General features: G+C 41.7%; 1 protein-coding gene across 4 annotated transcripts in view; it reads left to right on the top strand.

The window, feature by feature from the left end:
- Window positions 1-19,788, top strand: part of TEAD4 (TEA domain transcription factor 4) — a 59,504-nt gene that overhangs the window by 8,106 nt on the left and 31,610 nt on the right. The window contains exon 1 of one of the 4 annotated variants that reach the window (XM_082043682.1): window positions 7,022-7,155. The exons of 1 other annotated variant lie outside the window; for it this stretch is intronic. In XM_082043682.1, coding sequence (XP_081899808.1) covers window positions 7,149-7,155 — 7 coding nt within the window. In that variant the 5' untranslated portion in view covers window positions 7,022-7,148. Of the gene's footprint in view, window positions 1-7,021; window positions 7,156-12,548; window positions 12,591-19,788 lie in introns of those variants that run through there. 2 more of the 4 variants (XM_082043684.1, XM_082043683.1) reach the window with 2 other exon arrangements.

The raw sequence follows: 19,788 nt of genomic DNA on the forward strand, positions 1-19,788 counted from the left end.
GAATGACTCTTGGTGACCTCTGCTGCTAGCATGAGGGTGGGTAACCATCTTCATCCTCCCACAGCCTTCATGTTTGGGAAACTGTGAAGCACATGCCACATCTTGGAAAGCTGGGGAGAATGGGAGCTCTGGGAACAGTTCCCATATGGCAGATTAGTGGTGACTCCCAAGGAACTGGCCTGTTCCTTTGATGGTTTGGGCCAGCCCAGTGTGTGGCTCAATCCTAGGGCAGCCTGGCAGTGTCCACATCTGCTAGCCTTTCTGGCTCATTTTCACTCCCAGCTGAGATGTAAATCATGCAGCAGTCATTTTGTCAATCCAAGGCTGGTGGCCTTCCAAAGTAACCCATTCATGGGAGCTGTGCATGAGTTGTCTGTGGCTTAGGATTGATCCTCAAGTTGGCCATCTCTAGACTAGTAGGAGCAGAAGCAGCCTTTGGGTTTTGTTGTTGTGTATTTTTTCCTCCTCTCCTTAGGGCAGCAGGGCTCTGTGTTCTGTTTCCTTTATTACAAATGTAACTGATGAGATGGTGTGCAAGGCCATGCACAGCCTTCTCTCATCACATCCTGTTTGATTGTATTATCCAGGGCTGTGCTGATAGAAGTTCTCCTCCATCCTTGTTGCGATTTATATCACTGTGCTGGACACTACATCCTCGCTCTGTTTCAGCCAGAGCTCAGCTACTGCAATAATCTTAAGAGTGTTGGTTTGCTTTGTTCAGGAAGTCAGATGCCTTTTGAGCAGTAGCTGCTGCAGGCAGTTTCAGTGTAGCAGGCAAACCAAGCTTGATTTTGTACTAGTCAGTGTGATAAGCATGAATGCTGGAGCTAAGCTTATGCTGGATATGATCTGAGGCTAGTAGTGCTTGTTCCTTTGTAAACCAATCTTATTTAGTGGTGAGATGGAGACAAAAATCTCACAATGCAGCCTCTAGGTGTAATCATTATATTACTCTGCCCAATACGCAGAGGGAAATCTCGGTTCTCCTTTCTTCCTTGCCTGGTGCTGGTCCCTGTTGAGAGCTTTTGCTTCACCTACAGCAAATAATACCTTAACTGGTTTTACTCACAGGATTAGGCAGCATTACTCTGGTGTCCTGGGTGGACAGGGATATTGACAGAGAATAGCCAGCAATGCTCAGGGATTGCAGGAGGCCCAGGGCAAAAGGTCAGATTGTAGCCACTCTCACCACTTGGCTATTATTGTGGAGTGCTTGAGTGCAGCTCCCTCAAAAGGCTCTTTGAACTGCACCTACCCATCTCCACTGTCACTAGATTTTCTGTTGGAGCTGTGTGGCTTTGGTTCCAGGCTGATCTAATGACTGGCATACAGCTCTTGAGGAGCCTGTAAGCAAATGGTTGCTGGCCGGTGCTGTGAAAGTGCAGTTTACTTTCCTCAGTATAGTTCAGTGCTAGTTGGTCTTGTGACAGTTGCATCTTTATTTTGCTCTGTAGAGATCCTGTAAACAAGTTTGTGATTTGTCTTCTTTTGCCTCCAAGCTTTAACAGATCTTGGTTATTATTGAATAGCTGCTTTCCCACGTTTTCCCTTTCCAGTACATTTTTTTCCTGCAGTCTTCGAGCTGCACCCCCTTGGAGCTACTCATCTACTGATTGCACTCATTCTTCTCTTTCAGAGGAACTGAGCTATTACTGTAGTGTCCTGTAGAATTTCCCAGCCCTCTTCCTCTGGTAAGTTTGAATGCTGTCTTTCATTGTGCCTCACGTGATAGATTTTGCAGCATTCCAAAATGTTACTTTCCTAACCCCAAATCTCTTTGTATGACTGCATTGTGTAAACTCATTTGTTAGCATGTTCTGGATGGAAGTAACTGACTGGTTGTTGCTGTTTCCAGGTTTTCTTCTTGTTATAAATGACAGTTATAGTTTCATCAGCAGGACAGCTTCTCTTCTGGCCAAACTCATTCTTTTTTGAAATTCTCTATTTGACTGCTCATCAGATATGAAAATGATGTGCTTCAGATCTCCTCTATAGTAGCAGTATTTGACTCATGATAGCCAAGAAGTGAATACCAGAATTGTTTGTTTTTATTTGCATTACAATGATATCAAGGAATACTGTGGTAGGAAGCAGTCCCTGCCCCCACAGCTTGCAGTTCCATTAAATGAGACCAAGGATGAAGTGATACATCCTCGGTAAGGTGAAGTGACCTGCTCAGAGTGCAGCCAACTCAGAAGCAGGAGTGGACCCACACGGTCAGACTCCACATGGCTAGGCTAGCGAACTTTCCTGCCTTGGAGGAAGGAGTGGATAGGGACATCTCTAGTTAGTGTGTCATGCTTGATAGCAATTCCAGCAGGGAAAGGGGGTGGCCATGGAGTGGGGGTAGTCTTTTGGAAAGAGCAGCTCTAAGAAAACAACAACTCGAGACAGCTGGCTGCAATTTCTCACATCCTCAGGAAAGCATGATTTTTGTGTTGAGCAGCTGCAACAAACACTTAAGAGGGAGCTGTTACTGACAGTAATGACTGAGAGATTGATATTAGAAAGCAGATGTATCAGACTATAGAGTCTGTTAAAGATGTGCTCTCTGTCAAAGAGACCTCTCTGAAGGGCTCTTGGCAGCTGTCTAGCCCTGCAGGATCTCTGAATCTCAGTTTGATACCATGTGTCAAAGGAAAGAGAAAGTTACCAGCATCACAACAATTAAACCCAAGCTGCTGGAGCTGAAAGATTATTGTGCTTTCTCAATCGTTTCGCTTTTATTTGGCCCAAAAGCCTGCTTTTGTGAGGGACTCATTGAGAGATGGGCCATGGCAGAAAGAGTAACAGGGACCAAGAGTGAATAACAAACAGTATTTGGACAGACGGGAACAAAAGAAGGAAGTAGAGGTACTGTCAGGAGGCTGTGGAGGAGCTGTGGGGGGCTTGTGTCTTTGATCCTGGGAGAGGATCCATGACTGGACCCCACAAAAGAAAGGTCTCAGTAGAATATGAGTAGGATCCGAATAAGAACAACTGTTGGATACAATACCAGAAATGTGAAAGCCAAGAAGCAGAGCATAAGTTCAAACTGAGGAAATCTGAAGATAACAAATGCCAAGTGTGGGACCTCTGGTGAAACTTCCTGTTATGAGAAAGGGACAACATCCTCTGACTCCTCTGATCTTAAGAACTGTTGTGCCTGGCCAGGGGGGATTCAGATGGGAAAAGAATTGTCTGAGGGTGCCTGGGTACTGGGATGTCTGTTTAGTGATTTCACAGTTAAATTCCTTCCACATCAGAAGAAAGCTCTTGCATAAGCAGAACTTGGAAAAAAAAAATAGGAAAAAAAAAAAAAACCAACTTACAAGTCCTAAAATATTTAGTTATATTAGAACACTCAGTAATACAAATCACTGTTAAAGTTACCAAGCTGTATGTGTATAGTTATTATTGATTGAATGAGAAAACAGAAGCAAACTGAAAAGTAGATGCTAACTGAAAGATTTGTATTTTCTTAGATTAGTTACTAATGAATATTATTCACATTTTATAAATAACACATTCAATATTACCATGTTTCTGAAAAATGCTCTGTTTTTCACCAGGTTGGGTTTTCAGTGGGAAGCAATTCCACTGACAGTTTTTCGACTTGCTGTACTAATAAAGCCATTTGCCATATAGTTTATCCCCAGTTTCTCTGCAGTTTGCTTTACTTAGTTTAATAAATGGCCACATTGGCCACCAGTGAGCTCAGAGTTGAGATCAACAGTGCAGGAAATAGAAGGCCTGAAGTGCTCAGCCAAGGAAGAGACCGATAGATCAGATAATACCTGACCAGACCTCCCTGTATTGATGTTTATTGCCTCTGAGCACACAGTATTTTCTGGGACAGCATCTGGAGCTTCCTGTTCAAACAACATTATTTAAGAAAACTTCATAGGCCCTTTAAACCCTTGGCATCTTACTGAACTGGAGGCATAGAGTTATAAGGATTTTCCTGGTCATTTCAGTCTATAGAATTTCTTTGGAAGTTATCAAAAAGAAAGCAAATTTGGTTTAGTGTCTGGGTAATTACTGAGATTTCAGCTGGAGACTGCCAAACATCCTTGATTTTATGATCTGTACAATTCCACTTTTCTGATAATTCATCAGGAATAGCTTTAGTGCAAAGAAGGGAAAGCTGAATCAGTCACCAGGCTGTAGAAAAGTTGGGATTGGGCATGACAGTACCTTTGATGCCTGCTGACCTAGCTGTAGCTTGGGATAGGACTAACATTGCTAGTCAAGACATGAAAAGTAGGAACCATTACCAAAAAAATACCTAATCACTTTCAGATTTATATAATTTCTTTAATTGCTCTTAAGTTCCGCAACTCCCTTGATTTAGACCAATGTGAGCTAAGGCTCACATATTCTGTCTCTTGCTTTGTGGACTTCCCCAAATATGTATGTGACATCTGCTCGAGTTTGTGCAACCTTTCTTTTGTGTTTGAAAAAGAGAGTCTTGGGAGTTGACACTGAACTGAATACAGCACGTTTTCTCCTCCACTTATTTTGGAGCTTAGATCAGAAAGGACCTAGAGTTTCCTTTGTCACCCAAGGTGCTTGGTGCAGATGGTGGCTTGTAAAACATGAAATGATGAGGCAATAACTCTTAGGGCTTGGGTGTGGGGGGGAGGAAGGGAAGTTATGCTTCAAATATATTTGCTTAGTTTCCAACGTAAGAGTGTGCCATACTGAAATTATCTGTTAGGTATTAGTCTGTGTCTGTATGGACATTAAGGAAATGAAAATAACTGCATATACAGTAGGTGCTTCTTATGGTTATGATGGCCATACATTCCCTAGGATATGACTTTGTCCACTTGTATGCATTGCTAGGGGATTTGGCTTGATAGGAAAGGTTGTAGCTTCCAGTGACCGTAGCTTTGGGAGTCACACAGTTGAGCAGTACGTTTTCACTTGGTGTGGAGCCTGCTGGCTATTATGAGACTTACAGCTCCAAATGCTGGTAGAGCTTTCATACCTTAGGCTTTTTTCTGAACCCCTCCAATTCTCAGTCTGTCAGCCTAAGTTAAAACTAGTCTGTGTTGTGTGTTTGTGGATATTTTAATGTGCATTAAATACAGACAGTCTTTGACAACCTCTAGGGACTAGGGATGCTTGGAGAGATACCAAAAGAAGAATAGGTGGAACAAACAGCTTCTGTTTCTCTGTCAGAGTGGAAAGCTTACTCCTCTACACTGATTCCACAGCTGGACCATCTCTTGAACACCTGCGTAATTTTTTTTGAGCATCTGCCACTGAAACAGGATGTATTGGTGCTAGATACTTGGTGAGGGAAGCAACTGTTATCATTCATTTCAGGGTCTCTTAGAGTCATATTGCCTGCTTTGGTGCCATTCATAGTGTGCATGAAGTCCAAAGCAGTAAGAAACTGAAGAGAGACTTAAAAAGGAGTGTATGATGCAATGTGTTTTGTTTTGGTTTGGTTTTTTATTTTAAGTTATGTCAGAAAAGTTTCTGGAGACATGAGCCCTGAATTTTTGAACTTCTGAAGCTGAATTAATGGACCTGCTTTTCCTATTGACCAACTAGGGCATGGCATAACTGCACAAATTTTGTTCTAGCTAGTTTTTGACATAGACCATGCCCAAATTTCTCTTCTGTCCTCCTTTACATTATCACTGTGATATTTCTGAGCTAGTCTGACTTGGCATGTCAGAGCCTTCTCCTTAATTCTCTTGTTCAGGAAATGTTTGATGGTTCTGTTGCTCTTGCAAAAAGAGCATTCTGATTTTCTTGCTACCCAGTGCAATGTGGTGATACACAGGGAAGTTTTGAACTCTCTCATTTAACTGGATTCTCAAATGGTGGCTTGTGAACATTCTTTGTAGCTCAGATAATGAAACTATTCAAAAGGTAAATTAACAGCTTTGGGATTAAGGCAGGGGAATGATCTGTATCTTTAGAAGGCATTTGGCTTCCCTATGGTTGACTGGAAGTGTTAGTAAGGTCTGAAAATTGCCTTCTGAATTAGTGTTTTAGCAGCTCCACTTAATGACTTCAGCCTCTACTGTAGGCATTTATAAGCAGACTATAATTTATTGTAGTTTTCAAGAGCTAGGAGTTGCCTGCTTAGGTTAAATGAAAAAACAATTTCTGCTACTGCCCAGCAGCAAATCTAATAGTCTGAGACTGGTAAAGGATGAGACGGCAGAGAGTCACAGAGAACTGAAGGAATGTGCCCAAGGTCATTCTGAAGATGAGAAGTAGAAATGGGCTAAGTGCCTAGAATTCTTGACCTGCAATCTAGTGCCTTTATCCTTTTACTCATGGTGCCTTCTGTTCCTGCCAGAATATATGTAGTGCTAAGATTTGGGAGACGTTGCATTAAACTGTCTGCCTCCAGGGATTGCTTTTTAGAAGTGCAGCTGATCCTTGAGAAGAAGAAATGTCAGTGTTAAAAATGACACCGACTACTAATTCTGATCCAGTGAAACAGTACCTAAGAAAATTTAATCCACAGGACTCAGTGATGACTAGGTAATTCATCACTGCTTTATTTTGTATAGTCTTTCACATGGACTGAACCCTGTATGCATGCTTCAGAAAGTTAAATAACAGTTACACAGGTTATGACAGCAGAGGGAGAAAGAAACTGGGACACACACAGATATATCATCTGAGGAGAACTGGGAAGTGATAGAGAGTTAATGAGCCAAAGAGATACAGGAGCAGGCAGTTCTATCAGAAGGATTTGTAGAAAGGGTTTTCACCTCAGCATTAATAGAAATCAAGGAAATTGATGAGTTACCATTTAAAGTAAACTTGAAGTAAACACCCTTCTCACTGAGGATTTTTAACCTTCTGTTTGTTTTGTTAGTATCTCCTCATCTTCCTAGAGAGGAGGATTTCTAACTGACAGATGGGATGTGTTTGTCACCACAGGTTCTTCTAAGTCTGCTTCTCTGCGTGGCATCTTGGAGTTTCTAGCTGGCACCATTACCTCCAAGGAGTGGAGTTCTCCCACCTCCCCTGAGGGGAGCAACGACTCGGGAGGCAGCGAGGCCTTGGACAAACCCATTGACAATGACGCTGAGGGTGTGTGGAGTCCAGACATTGAGCAAAGCTTCCAGGAAGCGCTAGCCATCTACCCACCATGTGGACGGCGGAAGATTATCTTGTCAGACGAAGGCAAGATGTATGGTAAGGAGAAAGAAAAGGCACATCACAACACTACAGGCATCCTGCCCTGTGCAGGCCAATTGCCTTGTACCAAATGATGTTCTGAATGAACTCTTTTCTCTCAGGCATTCCCAAGTTGATGCAGTTGGTCACTTCAAGTTGTATTTAGGAAAATCAGTGAAGATTTTAACAGTCACAGATCAGAAGGAATTGTAGATGTCTTTTTCAGGGGAGTATCAATAAGGTAGATCTCAGAATTGAGCATGCTACAGAACTAATCTTTGGATAGATAGTATATAATGGCTGCATGGTATGACTAAGTCTATCTTATGGTATCTGTCACTGCTGTCTCCAACATTCTTATCCTAACAGGTAAAGGTTTGTGTCTCCAGTGCTAAAGGGCAGGTCAGCCACTTGAAGCCCTGAATGGTTCTGCTGGTGGTGTGCAAACACCTACAGTTTGTTAACAAGCTACGCTTCTCAGATCTTAAGAAGGGCACAAAACAGACCTCTCTGGCTGCTCCCTTTAACTGTAGTTGACCTTCTTATAGCCCTGTCATGAATGTCTTTGATCTGTGGGTTCTTCTCAGCTAGCTATCTAGATACCTAGCCTAGCAAGCAACGGCTTGCAGCTGCAGCAGAAATCAGCTTTTAGGTGGTAAACATGATTTTGAATTGTATTTTTGATCTATTCCACGTTTAAACATTCTGTCTTGATTTCGTTCACAAAAAAGCTGATCTGGGCTGTTTTTTCTGGCTTAGTGTTGGAAGAAGTCACCTGGTACTTCTGTGACTAAAAAGCGAAGCAAAGGATGGGAATGCACAATATTTGGTTAGAAGTCCCAAGGTGTTAAAACTGTTTCTTAAAGCTCTAGCAAGGATCTTATGGAAGGCAGCCCTACCTAGTCAGTGCTTTCTTTTTTTACTTTACATTGGAAGGTGTGTCTTTGCAGGCCCCCTGATGAGAGTACTGTGGCCTGAAGCTTCATATGGAGCACTTCAGAAGTCGTTCTGCTGGTTTCTGCCCACCCATTGGGCCATTGTTCTCTGAGCTAGGGAACGGATTGCTCTCACTATGAGCGCATGGGTGGGGTCTTGTTTACACATCCTTATCTACAATGGATGGTTTTACTGGGCACATACGTCATTGTATCTGTACAGAACAATATATGTTGAGTAAGGCTGATCACCCTGAGGCTCAGCTAGTGTCAATATACTGATGTAGACATCAATTCCTGTTCTCTGCTGGCACAAACATTTTTGTTCTTGTGCTATGGAACCAACCAGGGAGCTGATCCATCTCAAAACTAACACAGTCGGGAAGGGGAAAAAAAGTGAACCTTAATTTGGATATGCCCTGATTTGTTTCACTGCACAGCTGCCTGTGCTGTTACTCAGGAAAGGGATGATGAGAATGTGAAAGAGCAGCCACAGTTGAGGTGAGGGTAGGATTGCTTTTTTTCAGAAGCAATGCTTGCTTAAAATATTATTCAAACGAAAATATTACTTGAAAATCCACTCCATGGTTATTAAGCAGAGATTAGTGACATGCGTCTTGTTAGTCTAAGTCTGCACTAATTTTCATGACATATGACTTTTAAAATTACTGGTGAAAAAATACAGTTGTGTTTTAAGACTGTCTTGATTTACTAATCATTCTACACAGTCCCTGAAGTACTTCAGTTTTGGAGTGAAAGTGGCAGTGCAGAGAGTGAAATGGACCAGAAAAGAAGAGTGAGAGCAAAAATTAAGTAGAATGGAATACAGAAACCAACAAGACTTAGCTGGGGCCTGACCTAGCATGGGCTGGTGTTTAGTGGAAAGTGTCTAGTTAACTGCACTGGTGAGCTGCAGAAGGTAAATAGCCCACTTGCAGAGTGAAAAGTTTAGGCTAGGCTCTGAGAGAAGAAATGAACAGCTTTTCTGCAATCCCTCCCCCACTACTCCAAATGAGACAGTGTCCCTGCTTGCCTTCAGTGCACCTGTTCCCAGTGTGGACGGTTGGTTCCATGTGCTCCTGACAGAACTCAAGGCACTGATTTATGCCCTCCTTTGCTTACTAGTCTCCAGGATCCATGCCAAGGAAGCGGAGCCCAGCTGGAGATCTACAGAAAGATTTGACCAGGCAGGGAGGATAAATATAGTCCCTGATTTCATCTTCGCTGCTTACAAGCCAGCTCATGGAACAGGACAAGCTGTATGTGGAGCTGGCCCTGCCTCCAAGGGATGATTGTTTAGCTGTGCCATGACCAACTTGCACAGAGCTCATTGACCCAAGGGGCGAGGTGTTACAAAGAACTGTATATGCTCCATTCTCTTGACAAAAGTGGAACAATTTCACTGGTTCCCTCTGAGGAGTGGCTCATGTGGTACTACTCTTTTGGGCATGATGTTCCAGGTCCCAGGATCTCTTTATGTGCAATTTATATACTTCTCACCTGTTGTGATACAACCTGGTATCAGTTTAAAGTTAGTAGCTTTTGACGGCAAAGATGTTGAACAAGCTGAAGTGCATCAAGCCAGTATGAAGAACTTGCACTGTTGTGTTAAAATACAGTTAAAAATGCACAGAAAGTTGTGTTTCAGCCTATACACAGGCCGCATGCTCATGTTCCCTAGCCTCTTCAGAGTTAGCTTGCTGCTTATAGCTCTTTAGATGATGCTGCTGATTGCTGAATGATTGTAATTCCTACTTCACCCAAAAGTCAGCCAAGCTTTTCTTTGTACATAGATGATCTGTGTGTTGATGCCTTTGCTGCCTCCTTTTCTTTTATTATCTTTTTCCATCCTAGATGTGTTCCATTACTGGAGGCAGCATCCTGACTGAATAAGCTCACAGAACAGCACTGCTCCAAGTACAGGCCCTCACTGTCCCTTTCAGCAGTCTCTGCTTACCACCACCTTAAGGCATGAAAAGCTGTCTTGTCTTATATGCGATGCTATCTTTTTTCTTAATCATCGTGTTGACATTAGAAGCAGTGAGTCTGAGCACCATTAACTTACTGATCTGGTGCCTTCTGGTACCACTAAGGTCCTATAGGTTAATTTTATAAGTGTTGCCTGCTAGAATGTTATGGGGGTACAGTATTACAAATCTGTCTCTTACATTTTTTTCAACTATGTTTTTCCATGGGAGAAATGGTATCTGTAGCATTTGTACCAACTAAGCAATCACAGAATCAGATGTTAAGACTCAGTATCTCCTGGCATCTTCAGTACTGGTCTAGAGAAAGGAGAGGGGAAAAAGCTTAGTTTTTTGTATTATTTTCATTGAGATGCTAAAAGAGAGGGTCTCCCAACACTACTGAGGACAGAGAAATAAAAAATAGTAACTAGCAAAGTCATATTTATTTTGACAAAACACTGCTGGGGCCTTGATTTGCAAGTGAGGAAGTAAGAGCTTGGAAGAACTGAGCTACTGGCTTAGCTGTCAAGTGTTCCCTTTCATTGTGCAAACATCTGGCTTGGAGCACCGTTTTGTAAGAGGAGCTAGAACTGTCGGCTGTTAGTTAGATTGCTGTTCTGTAGGAGGCAGTAGTTTAGCAGCTTGTTTACAAACACCTCATGCATTTCTATGCTGAGCAGGGTCGGGCAGATAGCTGGGGGCAGTCTTCTATCTCCCAGGCTGGTGCTGTCTGTTTGTGAGTCAAAGCCCTGATACAGGTTATAGGAAATACTTAAAGACCTCCAAAGCTCAGAGGCACAGAGTGACAGAATAAAGATAGGTAACCATGTTACTAGTTAAAACCTGGAGCTAGCAGTGAACTGGAAATATTTGAGCTTGCAACATGAATTAAACGGGCATAAGAGGCCAGTCTGATGCCAGAAACTACAATGTCACAGGTGGTTCCTCCCACCTATGTTCTGAAGTGACTAGGTAGGATATTAAGGATATTCCTTAATCTTGAAGGGATATGTTATCAGTTCATGTTTTTCCCTACCCCAAAAAGTCACTAAAAGTAAAACTGAGAAGCAAACAAACCCAAAGAAGCGCAAAACCTACACTGCCTACACTGCTGTCCAAGTTTAAAAACACTACTTCTCCTTGAGTGGAGGGAAGAGCATGTTAGCTGTTACAAGAAGGAAAACTTTCAAGGTGTCAGTCCTCAAATCCTTTCTTCTATGTCTAGTTTAGCATCTTACCTGATGATGATTCAGTCAAAGCAATTGGAACATGCTGAGAATGTGCTCAGTTGACACAGAACTGGTTGGCCCAGGTAATTCCAAAATTTGGACTTCAGTTTTAATATCCTTCAGAGAGATACTTTTGCAGTTCCTGTCCCTTCCATTGTTGTGACCTAGGGAACTGCATAACAGTCCTTTATCCCACAGTTTTGCTAACAAAATTGAATCTCCCATTTTAAACACTAGAAGACAGACAAAACTTAGAGATTTGTGGACAATCAGTCAGGATGCAGACTTTTCCCTCCTATCCTCTTTTCCTGGTGGTAGGTGGGATATTTTTTGAGTTACTCAATGACAAGGTTTTATTTCACTGAGTCAGCTTTCAAATTTGCCTTTGTGTGGTTCTAGTTCTTTGTTGTTGACTAGATGAAGGCATTTCTGGAGACCTTTGCAACAGGTTAAACTTCTCCTGGAATTTAAGTCTTTCCTTCCATGTCCTTTGTAAGCTGAGTGCAGGGTTCTTCATGTTAAACTGTATGTCAGTTTCACTGGTAGTTTCTCTGTTGAAACATAAAAAATATTTTTACATGAGTTCCAAGCATTTCCTGTATATTGAGGAATTTGACACTTTTGAAATGCCAGCCATTGAGGAAACTGTTTGCTGTTGCAGATAATAAAGTTAATAGTACCGTCTGTGGCATGTTTTTTTTTGTTGTTTTTGTTTGTTTGTTTACATTTTAAAAATCACTGTGTTGTTGGTTTGTTTTTTTTTTCCGCAATCAGATATGAGTCTTTCTGGTTGCTAATCTCTTCTTGAATATAAAAAACCCCATTAATTTATATTTAAAATTTCAAACTGAATTCAAAACATAGGAACAAAATCAGGCATGGAAAAAGAAAATTAATAAAGTCCACTGACTTTGGTTTCTTTTTTCTTTAAAATAAGTGCATGTAAAGCTGTCTTCTGGAACGGTTTTTGTTAACACATTACCAGAAAGATCTCAAAAACATGGAGTGAGTTCTGAGAAGAGCAACAAGCATACCAAACTTAACACTAAGCTCTGGGAGTTGAAGGGACTGATTTAGGAGGAAAGATTAAAGTATCTAAATATATATAGCTTGGCTAAGTGATGACTGAAAGGTGGAGGGTGGGGGGACATGTAATAACAGTCTAAAAATATTTGAAGGGTGTTAACATTTAGGAAAGAGGGTTTTTATGTGGAACATGTGAGCATGACTAGGATTAATGGGAGAGAAAGAAGGAATATAGGATGGACATCAGCAGAAGCTTCATGACAGCGTGGTGCTCAGTGTTGAGGGTTCTCTCTTCTGTAAGAAGCTACAGTAGAAATGCTGTTGTTGGGGACTTTTAAATTTGTAGCAGACAAAACTGTAAGGAATGTATTTGTAAAACTAGTCCAAAGGAATGTCATGTGTGTGTGCGTGCGTGTTTTGTATGAATGAGAGGTAGAGTCTAGATTAGATGTACTATGATTTTATACAGGAAGCAGAACAGTGGGCATTAGCTGGTGACCAAATACGGATTTCCACTGCAAATATCTGCATTTTTTTTTTCAGATTGTTAGTATTATGATTTATACTATCTGTGGTTTTGTGCCATGAATAAGTTTATTAGTCTGATGGACACAGAGGCTCTTTCTAAGGTCTGAAACAGGAAAAGCAAAATTCAAGATAAATATTAGGAGTGCTTTCTCAAAACCTGTCTTCCATTGATTAGTCAGACATTGGGTAGAGAAGGGTGATGGCATTTCTCAAGGAAGGGGTGCCTGTGCATAGAGGGAACTTGTAAGTATCAATATGTAGGTTGTGTGGAGATCTGGCATAGGAAAAAAGGAGCTTTCTTATTTTTACAGTGCAAGAAAGCAAAACCTATCACAGGAACTCTCTTAAAGTCTCTTTCAAAGGCATGCCTTATTGCTGGAGGGCATCTATGAAATATAATTTAACAAAACTTTAATAAAGTGTCACTATACATCTGTTAAGCAAAAACAGTATAAGACCACAATACCTTTTGAAAGTACTAGTGCCTTAAAGAGTGCCCTGAAGTGAAGGAAAGCTTATTGATCAGAAAAAGACAATATTACAGCTAAAAGAAAAGGCAGTGTTCTCATTCATGCAGGATCCAGAAAATGAGCAGAGGAGAACTAGGAATGTCTGTTGGTTTAAACAGTTGTTCATTAGCTAAGCCACAACAAGCCCTGTATTGTCTGTGTATGGTGAAGATCTGGGCAGCAAAACTGGGAAAGCTGTCTGCACTTTGTGCCCAGACAGATGGTCTTGTAAGTCTGTTCGTTATTGGCAGAGCTGACTTAAACCTCTGGGGCCTGGGTACACCTGCTGCTGAAGGGTGCATAGCCAGCAGCTGTTCCTCATTGTTGTCACCTTGACCTTGTGACCCATCTTCTGGATACTCCTTTACATTCTCTGAGCCTCACTGCATGCACATATGTGGGCATGGTCTTGCTCTTTCGCTGTCTTCTTGAACAGGAAATTACACTCTTTTCATTGAAACTTTTTCATGTAAAATGTCTCTTTCGAGTGTGATTTGTACAGTAATTGCAAATCTCTTTTCAGGAGCTTAAATTAGAGTCTGTGGCCTGGAGTGCCAGGAGTGTAACTAGTGCTTGATGAGAGAACTCAACAGGAATGACCCAAATTGTTGACTGAAAGTCTGCAGATTTAGGGCCATCTCTAAGTGAGACAGTATTACAGGGAAACACACATGCATGTGTAGTATTTAGCACAACGTTGCCTTCAACCTTGTCTGTGGATTGTGAACATTACTGCATATGAACACTACATCATCATCTTTAGTTGCAGAATCATAGAAAATGGTGCTGGGAGGGACCTTCAAAGTTCATTTCATCTCTTCCTGTGCCTGGAGGCAAAGGCAACTCTGCTTAAGCTGTTTATGTCTAGTTTGATCCTTTCTGGCTAAGACTGGTAGAAAGTGGTCTGACAATTCTAGATATAGCAGCTTTCATCTGGAAGGCAGTCAAAGCATTTAGGTATTTGCAAATTTCCTTCTGGATCCATATGCATTTTTAGGTATCCCTGCAGCTCAGATAGTTTTGTCATCCTCTTGTTACTGCTGTCGTGTCACTGCCTGAATAATGGTTGCCCAGCTATCTATCGGACTTATGCTGCAAACTCAGTCAGGGAACAGATGTTTAATGAATGTAGAACAGAATTGCTCCGGTGTTAGGAGCAGAAAGAGTGTGGGGAGGAATATCACAAGCCACTGTAAGGAATTTTATGAGCTTGTCAGAATTCAGCTGTTACCCAGATCAGTTCCTGGGTCACTACCCAAATTGTGAAGCTTGCCTTTCTGCTAGGCTTTTCTGTCCATATTCTCTTTTCACCTGTTACAGAATATGACATCTTTAACAACTATTTTTCCTAGTGTTGGGATGGTATAAAACTGCTGTGTTGAAACCCAGTATATTCCCTTCAAAAACAGTTAAATGATCTAACAGTTCACTGCAGAAGAAAAGAGGGAGTTGCCACTCCTGTTTCCTTGCTTCCCTGCTCTGTTCTGGGTTTTTTGCTCCCGCCCTTTACTCTAACTTTGGTTGCCAGCAGACTCCTTGGTGATGCATTTTAGCTTGCTAAACTGAGAGCAAACTACTCTGGCGAAATGAGTGTGACAGATTTCTGCGAGATTAGAGAGCTGAACTGACCTATGGAACGATCTGGTGAGAGGGATTTAGGGGGGAAAAGGCAAGCACCTTTTCAGCAGTAGCCAGCCATTTGTTTAAGCTGAAGCTATAACCTGATGGTTTCGAGTAATCATGCACAATGACTGCACTTTAAATTATGATGGCAAAAAGTGAAGATGAGTGAAGTGGCAGCCATTCCACTTACAAAATCAGTATAATGCAAGAGTGGTCTCCGGCTTCTTTTGCTTTCCTTGAAGCTGCTGCATAATTTTCAGTCAATCAGCTGGGACTGGGTCTTGGTGTAGTCTCATGTGTCAAGTGAAGCAGTCACAACTCACAGGACTAAGCCTGACCAGGCCAGATGCCTTGAGAACTGCAGAACAAGTGGCTGAGCAGATCTCACAGACCCCTTTTAGCTCCGATTTCTTTGGTAGTTGAAACTTTGAGTACTTGATTGGCCTGTCATCTGGGCACGTGCACAAGATTAGCACTTGGGCCAGAAATCTGCAAGAAACTGTACTGTTGGTGCTAACAGAGGCAGCTGGCTGCAAAATGAGAAGGAGAGGTGCTGAAGCTTTTGCTGTCCTTTGAAGCAATATCGCTGAAGCACTATTGAAAGTTGCTTTCAGATACCCTGCAGCTATTGGAAGTTATTGAAACAAGCAAACAAGATATTTATTGACCTAAGGAAGAATTTAGTAGATGTCTGGGTCTGTGATGTAGAACTTGGAGTCATGGGAGCTGGAGGATGCTGTTTCAGTGCCACATTCAATTATCTTGTTTTTCTGAACCTGGGCCTTTGTGAGTAAAGTATGTTTGTGCCTGTATAATGTTGTCATTCTCAGGTGTCCTAAGAAACTGACAGCTGTTAGTTTGACATGCCTTTCCATGGAGGATTGTTACTGGCTGCTTCAGGTGTTACCTGATAAACTCTCATATTACTATGTGCAGCTGCTTTGCTGGAACTGTAGGATTTCACAGACAAACTGAATCTAAACAATGCCTATAACATTCTCATCAGTCTTACTCTGGGAAGCACCAGAACAAGCCCTTCCTCTGTCCTGTGGCAGCCCTTAATGTGGATATGGAGGAGTACTTACTGGATGGATTATGGCCTGAGGTGATAATGTGAGAAAACATAGCTGTTGAGGACATTCAGTTTATGCACTGAAAAACTGTATTAAAGGCTGAAGGGTGGTGAAGAGCTGCTTACCCTGGAGTTTCCCATTAGGGCGATGTCAGGGATTGCCACATGTATACATTGTTGTACCCTAGTAAAAGCTCATCTTTACAAGGAATAACTCCACATGCCTTTGGGGCAGCAATTAGGAGGCTCATTAACTCTGTCTAGCATTTAGACAAATAATGCAAGCACAGGAAAAGCCTTGCCTGTTTCCTCACAGGTCTGTATGTATGGAAGGGTTAGGTGGAGTACAGTTCCAGGCTACAGTTTATCTGGTGGCAAAACTGGTTTAAGAAGTTTTGCCCTGATTCTCTCAGTTCTCTCTGCTGTGCCAATGCCATGGTTAATGTGGCCACATAATGTGTCCAAAAAATGAACTAGTTCACCAATACAACTGAAAATAGCCTGGTTGGAAAAAACGAGACAAAAGCAGCAACAAAATCCACATGGAGGGTGGGGGGAGCTGAATTTTTTAAATTTTTGGTAATTAAAGAGATATGTGTCAGTCCTTCCCCCTCATCCCTATTCTTCCTCCTTCCAGCAATTTAATTGGTACAGCTGCACACAGGAGTTGATGGAATATTGCAGGAGGAGGAATGACCAGCTGAGTAGAAGGACACCTCTTTAGGCTGTTTTGTTGATGAAGAATTTGTTGCTGTAACTACATCCGTTGTGACAGACTTTTCATTTATCTCCACTCCTTGTCTAGAACCAAGAAGAAGCTTCCCAAAACCTGCAGGGTCTGTAATTATTATCCCCCAGTCATGCACAGTGTGTGAAGCACTGGCCATGAGGAAACAGCAAGTTTCTAAATGGAGATAGCACTTATTGTGTTTCTAGGTGTGAATTTAGCTTGTACAGTGGCAAAGGAGAGGAGTAAACACTAGCCTTTCCAGCAAAAGGTCTTATATGCAAGACAGGATTTCAGTGTTTAGACCAGTTAGTAAATGAGACAACTGAGTTTAAGACCTCAGACAGATTGATCACCCAACTGCCTTTTCCCCATGTGGGGTGATTTACTGGCACATTCTGCTCAGCCACTAAAGCTTCAGCTTTGTCATTTCAGCAGAGGAAGGAGCTCAGCACTTGCACAGTGAAATGATGAAAACAGGCATGTCAAGGAAGACCTGATGATGTGGTGGTGCTAATAATTTCAATATCATGTTTTCAGGGATCTGATTGTTTTGATATTTTTCAGAAATACTGTCTCAGCTCACTTTGAGTCTTCATCTCAAAATCCCTTTGTTGTAGGGACTGCATGAGCTCAGATAGTCTTCTTGTGGAAGGTTAATATTGAGCAAAATTCAATCATGGGATAAGTTATCAGAGTCAGGAAACTTTCTTCTCACAGCAGAATACAGAATTCTCTGGTATGTATTGAACTGAACTACTAAACACTGAAGTCCTGCATTGGTGAGGGAAGAGATGTCTTCATAGGATAGGCCAGTGCAGTAAAATGCAGTATAGTTTTCTAGGGTCTCTTTCATGGGAAGCGATCCCAATATGATGGTCACAGTGGTATAGAAGTTCCTTTATTGCCTCCTGAATACAGTTCTCTGGAGTCAGTGTAGCAGTTAGGGTTGAATATACAGGTTGTTAAAAATATCCTTGAAAGGACCTTGATTAGAGTGAGCTTCATTGTTATTAGTGTATTATTTAAAGAGTTGTCTCCAGGTCCTAGCTAAAAATAAACATCCTGCTCTTGAGATTGTCCACTGCTGTTGGGGCTGCTTCCCACAAGGATTTGCCACAGTTGTAGTCCAGGTAAGTGGGAAAAACAAGACACCATGGTGCATTCCTTGCTCAGTATGTTTAGTTTATAGGTAACAGCAAAGACTGAAGACTAGCAACAAGCAAACAACAGAATTTGGAGGTTATTGGTGGGGGAGTGAGGGTGGAAGTTCCCAAGGAGAGGTGGAAAGACAGGGATGAATAGGGAGACGGTTATTGCAGAATTTTTATTGACTTTGGGGATAGCCTCAGCTCTGGTAGAGACATTAATAGTCAAAGTAGGAGCTGAAACGTAGGGAGGGAAGAACTAAGCCTTTGAAAGAGTTTGGGTGCTGAACATAATCACTGTATTATATAAATTGTATACCAAGACAAATCTCAGAAAGAGGGGGAGAAGTACCTATAGAAGAGACAGAGGCCAAAGTCTAAAACTTCATAAACAAGTTTCCTGAAAAAGAGATTTTAAGGTTGAAGGTGAGCATGCTAAGTAATCAAGAAAGATATGACATTAATGATTGCCAAAAGTCAAGGAAGACAGGAAGGGATGAAGGGAACCCAGGCCAGAGAAGGAAAGGTCATATACTGCACTTTCTCTTGCCTTGAAAAAGCTGGGCTGTGAGGCTAGCAGTATCTTCTCACCAAGGCTTTAAGAAAACATGGTTTATGATGAATGAAAGATCTAATAAAGATAGCATTAAAACTATCCCACTTTAGTGTAATTCTGATAAGACTTGTTGGCAGTTAGTTTTGCTTCATATGCATTGAGAAACATTGACATTTGGTGAGCAGCTGAGATATCCCTAAATTTCCTCTTGTATCTGGATTTATTTGTCATGCTGTCTGATGCACACAGTTCACCACATTTTTTGATTGTAATCAACAGTTAACTAAATGCTTAGCAAGTTCAGCATACAGCCGCATCTCAGGAGCTATCACTAAGTGACATAAAGAGATTTAAATGATAGTTGAGATAGCTTCCTTGACCTTGCTTTGATTAGCTGTTCACTAGATATAGCTGGATAGTTGCTTCAGTATTTCTCTTATCTTCGCTGTACTTCACCGGTAAGTGCATGTGTTTACTTTGGATACAGAAACGGTATCACTAGCAAGAAGCAGGTACTTTCATGCAGTTTTCCATTGGAGGGATTTTGCAGAAATTATTGAGTTCTTTGCTGTCACCTGTCACAGAAGAGAGGCTTTTGGTTCTTCGACTTTCTTTGGCAACAGGTGTACAAGGAAGTATAAGGCTCAAAGAGATGCTTTATCTGCCTCTTGTAGATGCAGTAATATAACATTACTAGCAGAAAGCTTTGAAGTGGGACTGGGAAATGCTCTTTATGGCTGTGGGAATTTCCTTGATTTTTTTTTTTTTTCCCCCATCCTCAGAGGCAGACAGTTCTCTTCTTATACTGAAAGGAGGACAGGCATAGTATGGAGAATCAAGAAGCCTCTTTATTCACTTCTCTTAGCAACACCTTCTTGGATAAGTACTGAACACAAAATTTTGCAATTTAGTGTAAGATAGTGTGGGAGCCAAATTGATGCCCTTGGAAATTTACCTGTTAGGAGTGAAATAAGGAACATAAGAGAGTATTTCTTTACTCCTTTTTTCTTGCCATGCTTCCAAGTGGAAGGCAGCAGGGAGGATAAGGAGCTTTTGGGTGCTGTGCTGTAGTTGGTATGTTAGCTAGAGCTTTATGAAACCCAATGCGCAATTTCAACAGAGGAGGCACAACCGTTGGCAGGTTCTGGTGACCATGGCAAGCCTCAGTGGGAGTTATTCTAAGAACACAACATACGATCATGTTACTGAAGGACACTTTACATGGCTCTAAAAAACGTACCGTCTGATGGTTTACGACAGCTCTGCCTATTCCAGCCAAGTGACAAGTACTCGTGTTTGCTGACCTTGAAGCCAGGGTTGTGAAACAAAGT

This window comes from Streptopelia decaocto (genome assembly GCF_964273445.1).
Source record: "Streptopelia decaocto genome assembly, chromosome: 1".
NCBI classification, from domain to species: Eukaryota; Metazoa; Chordata; class Aves; order Columbiformes; family Columbidae; genus Streptopelia; species Streptopelia decaocto.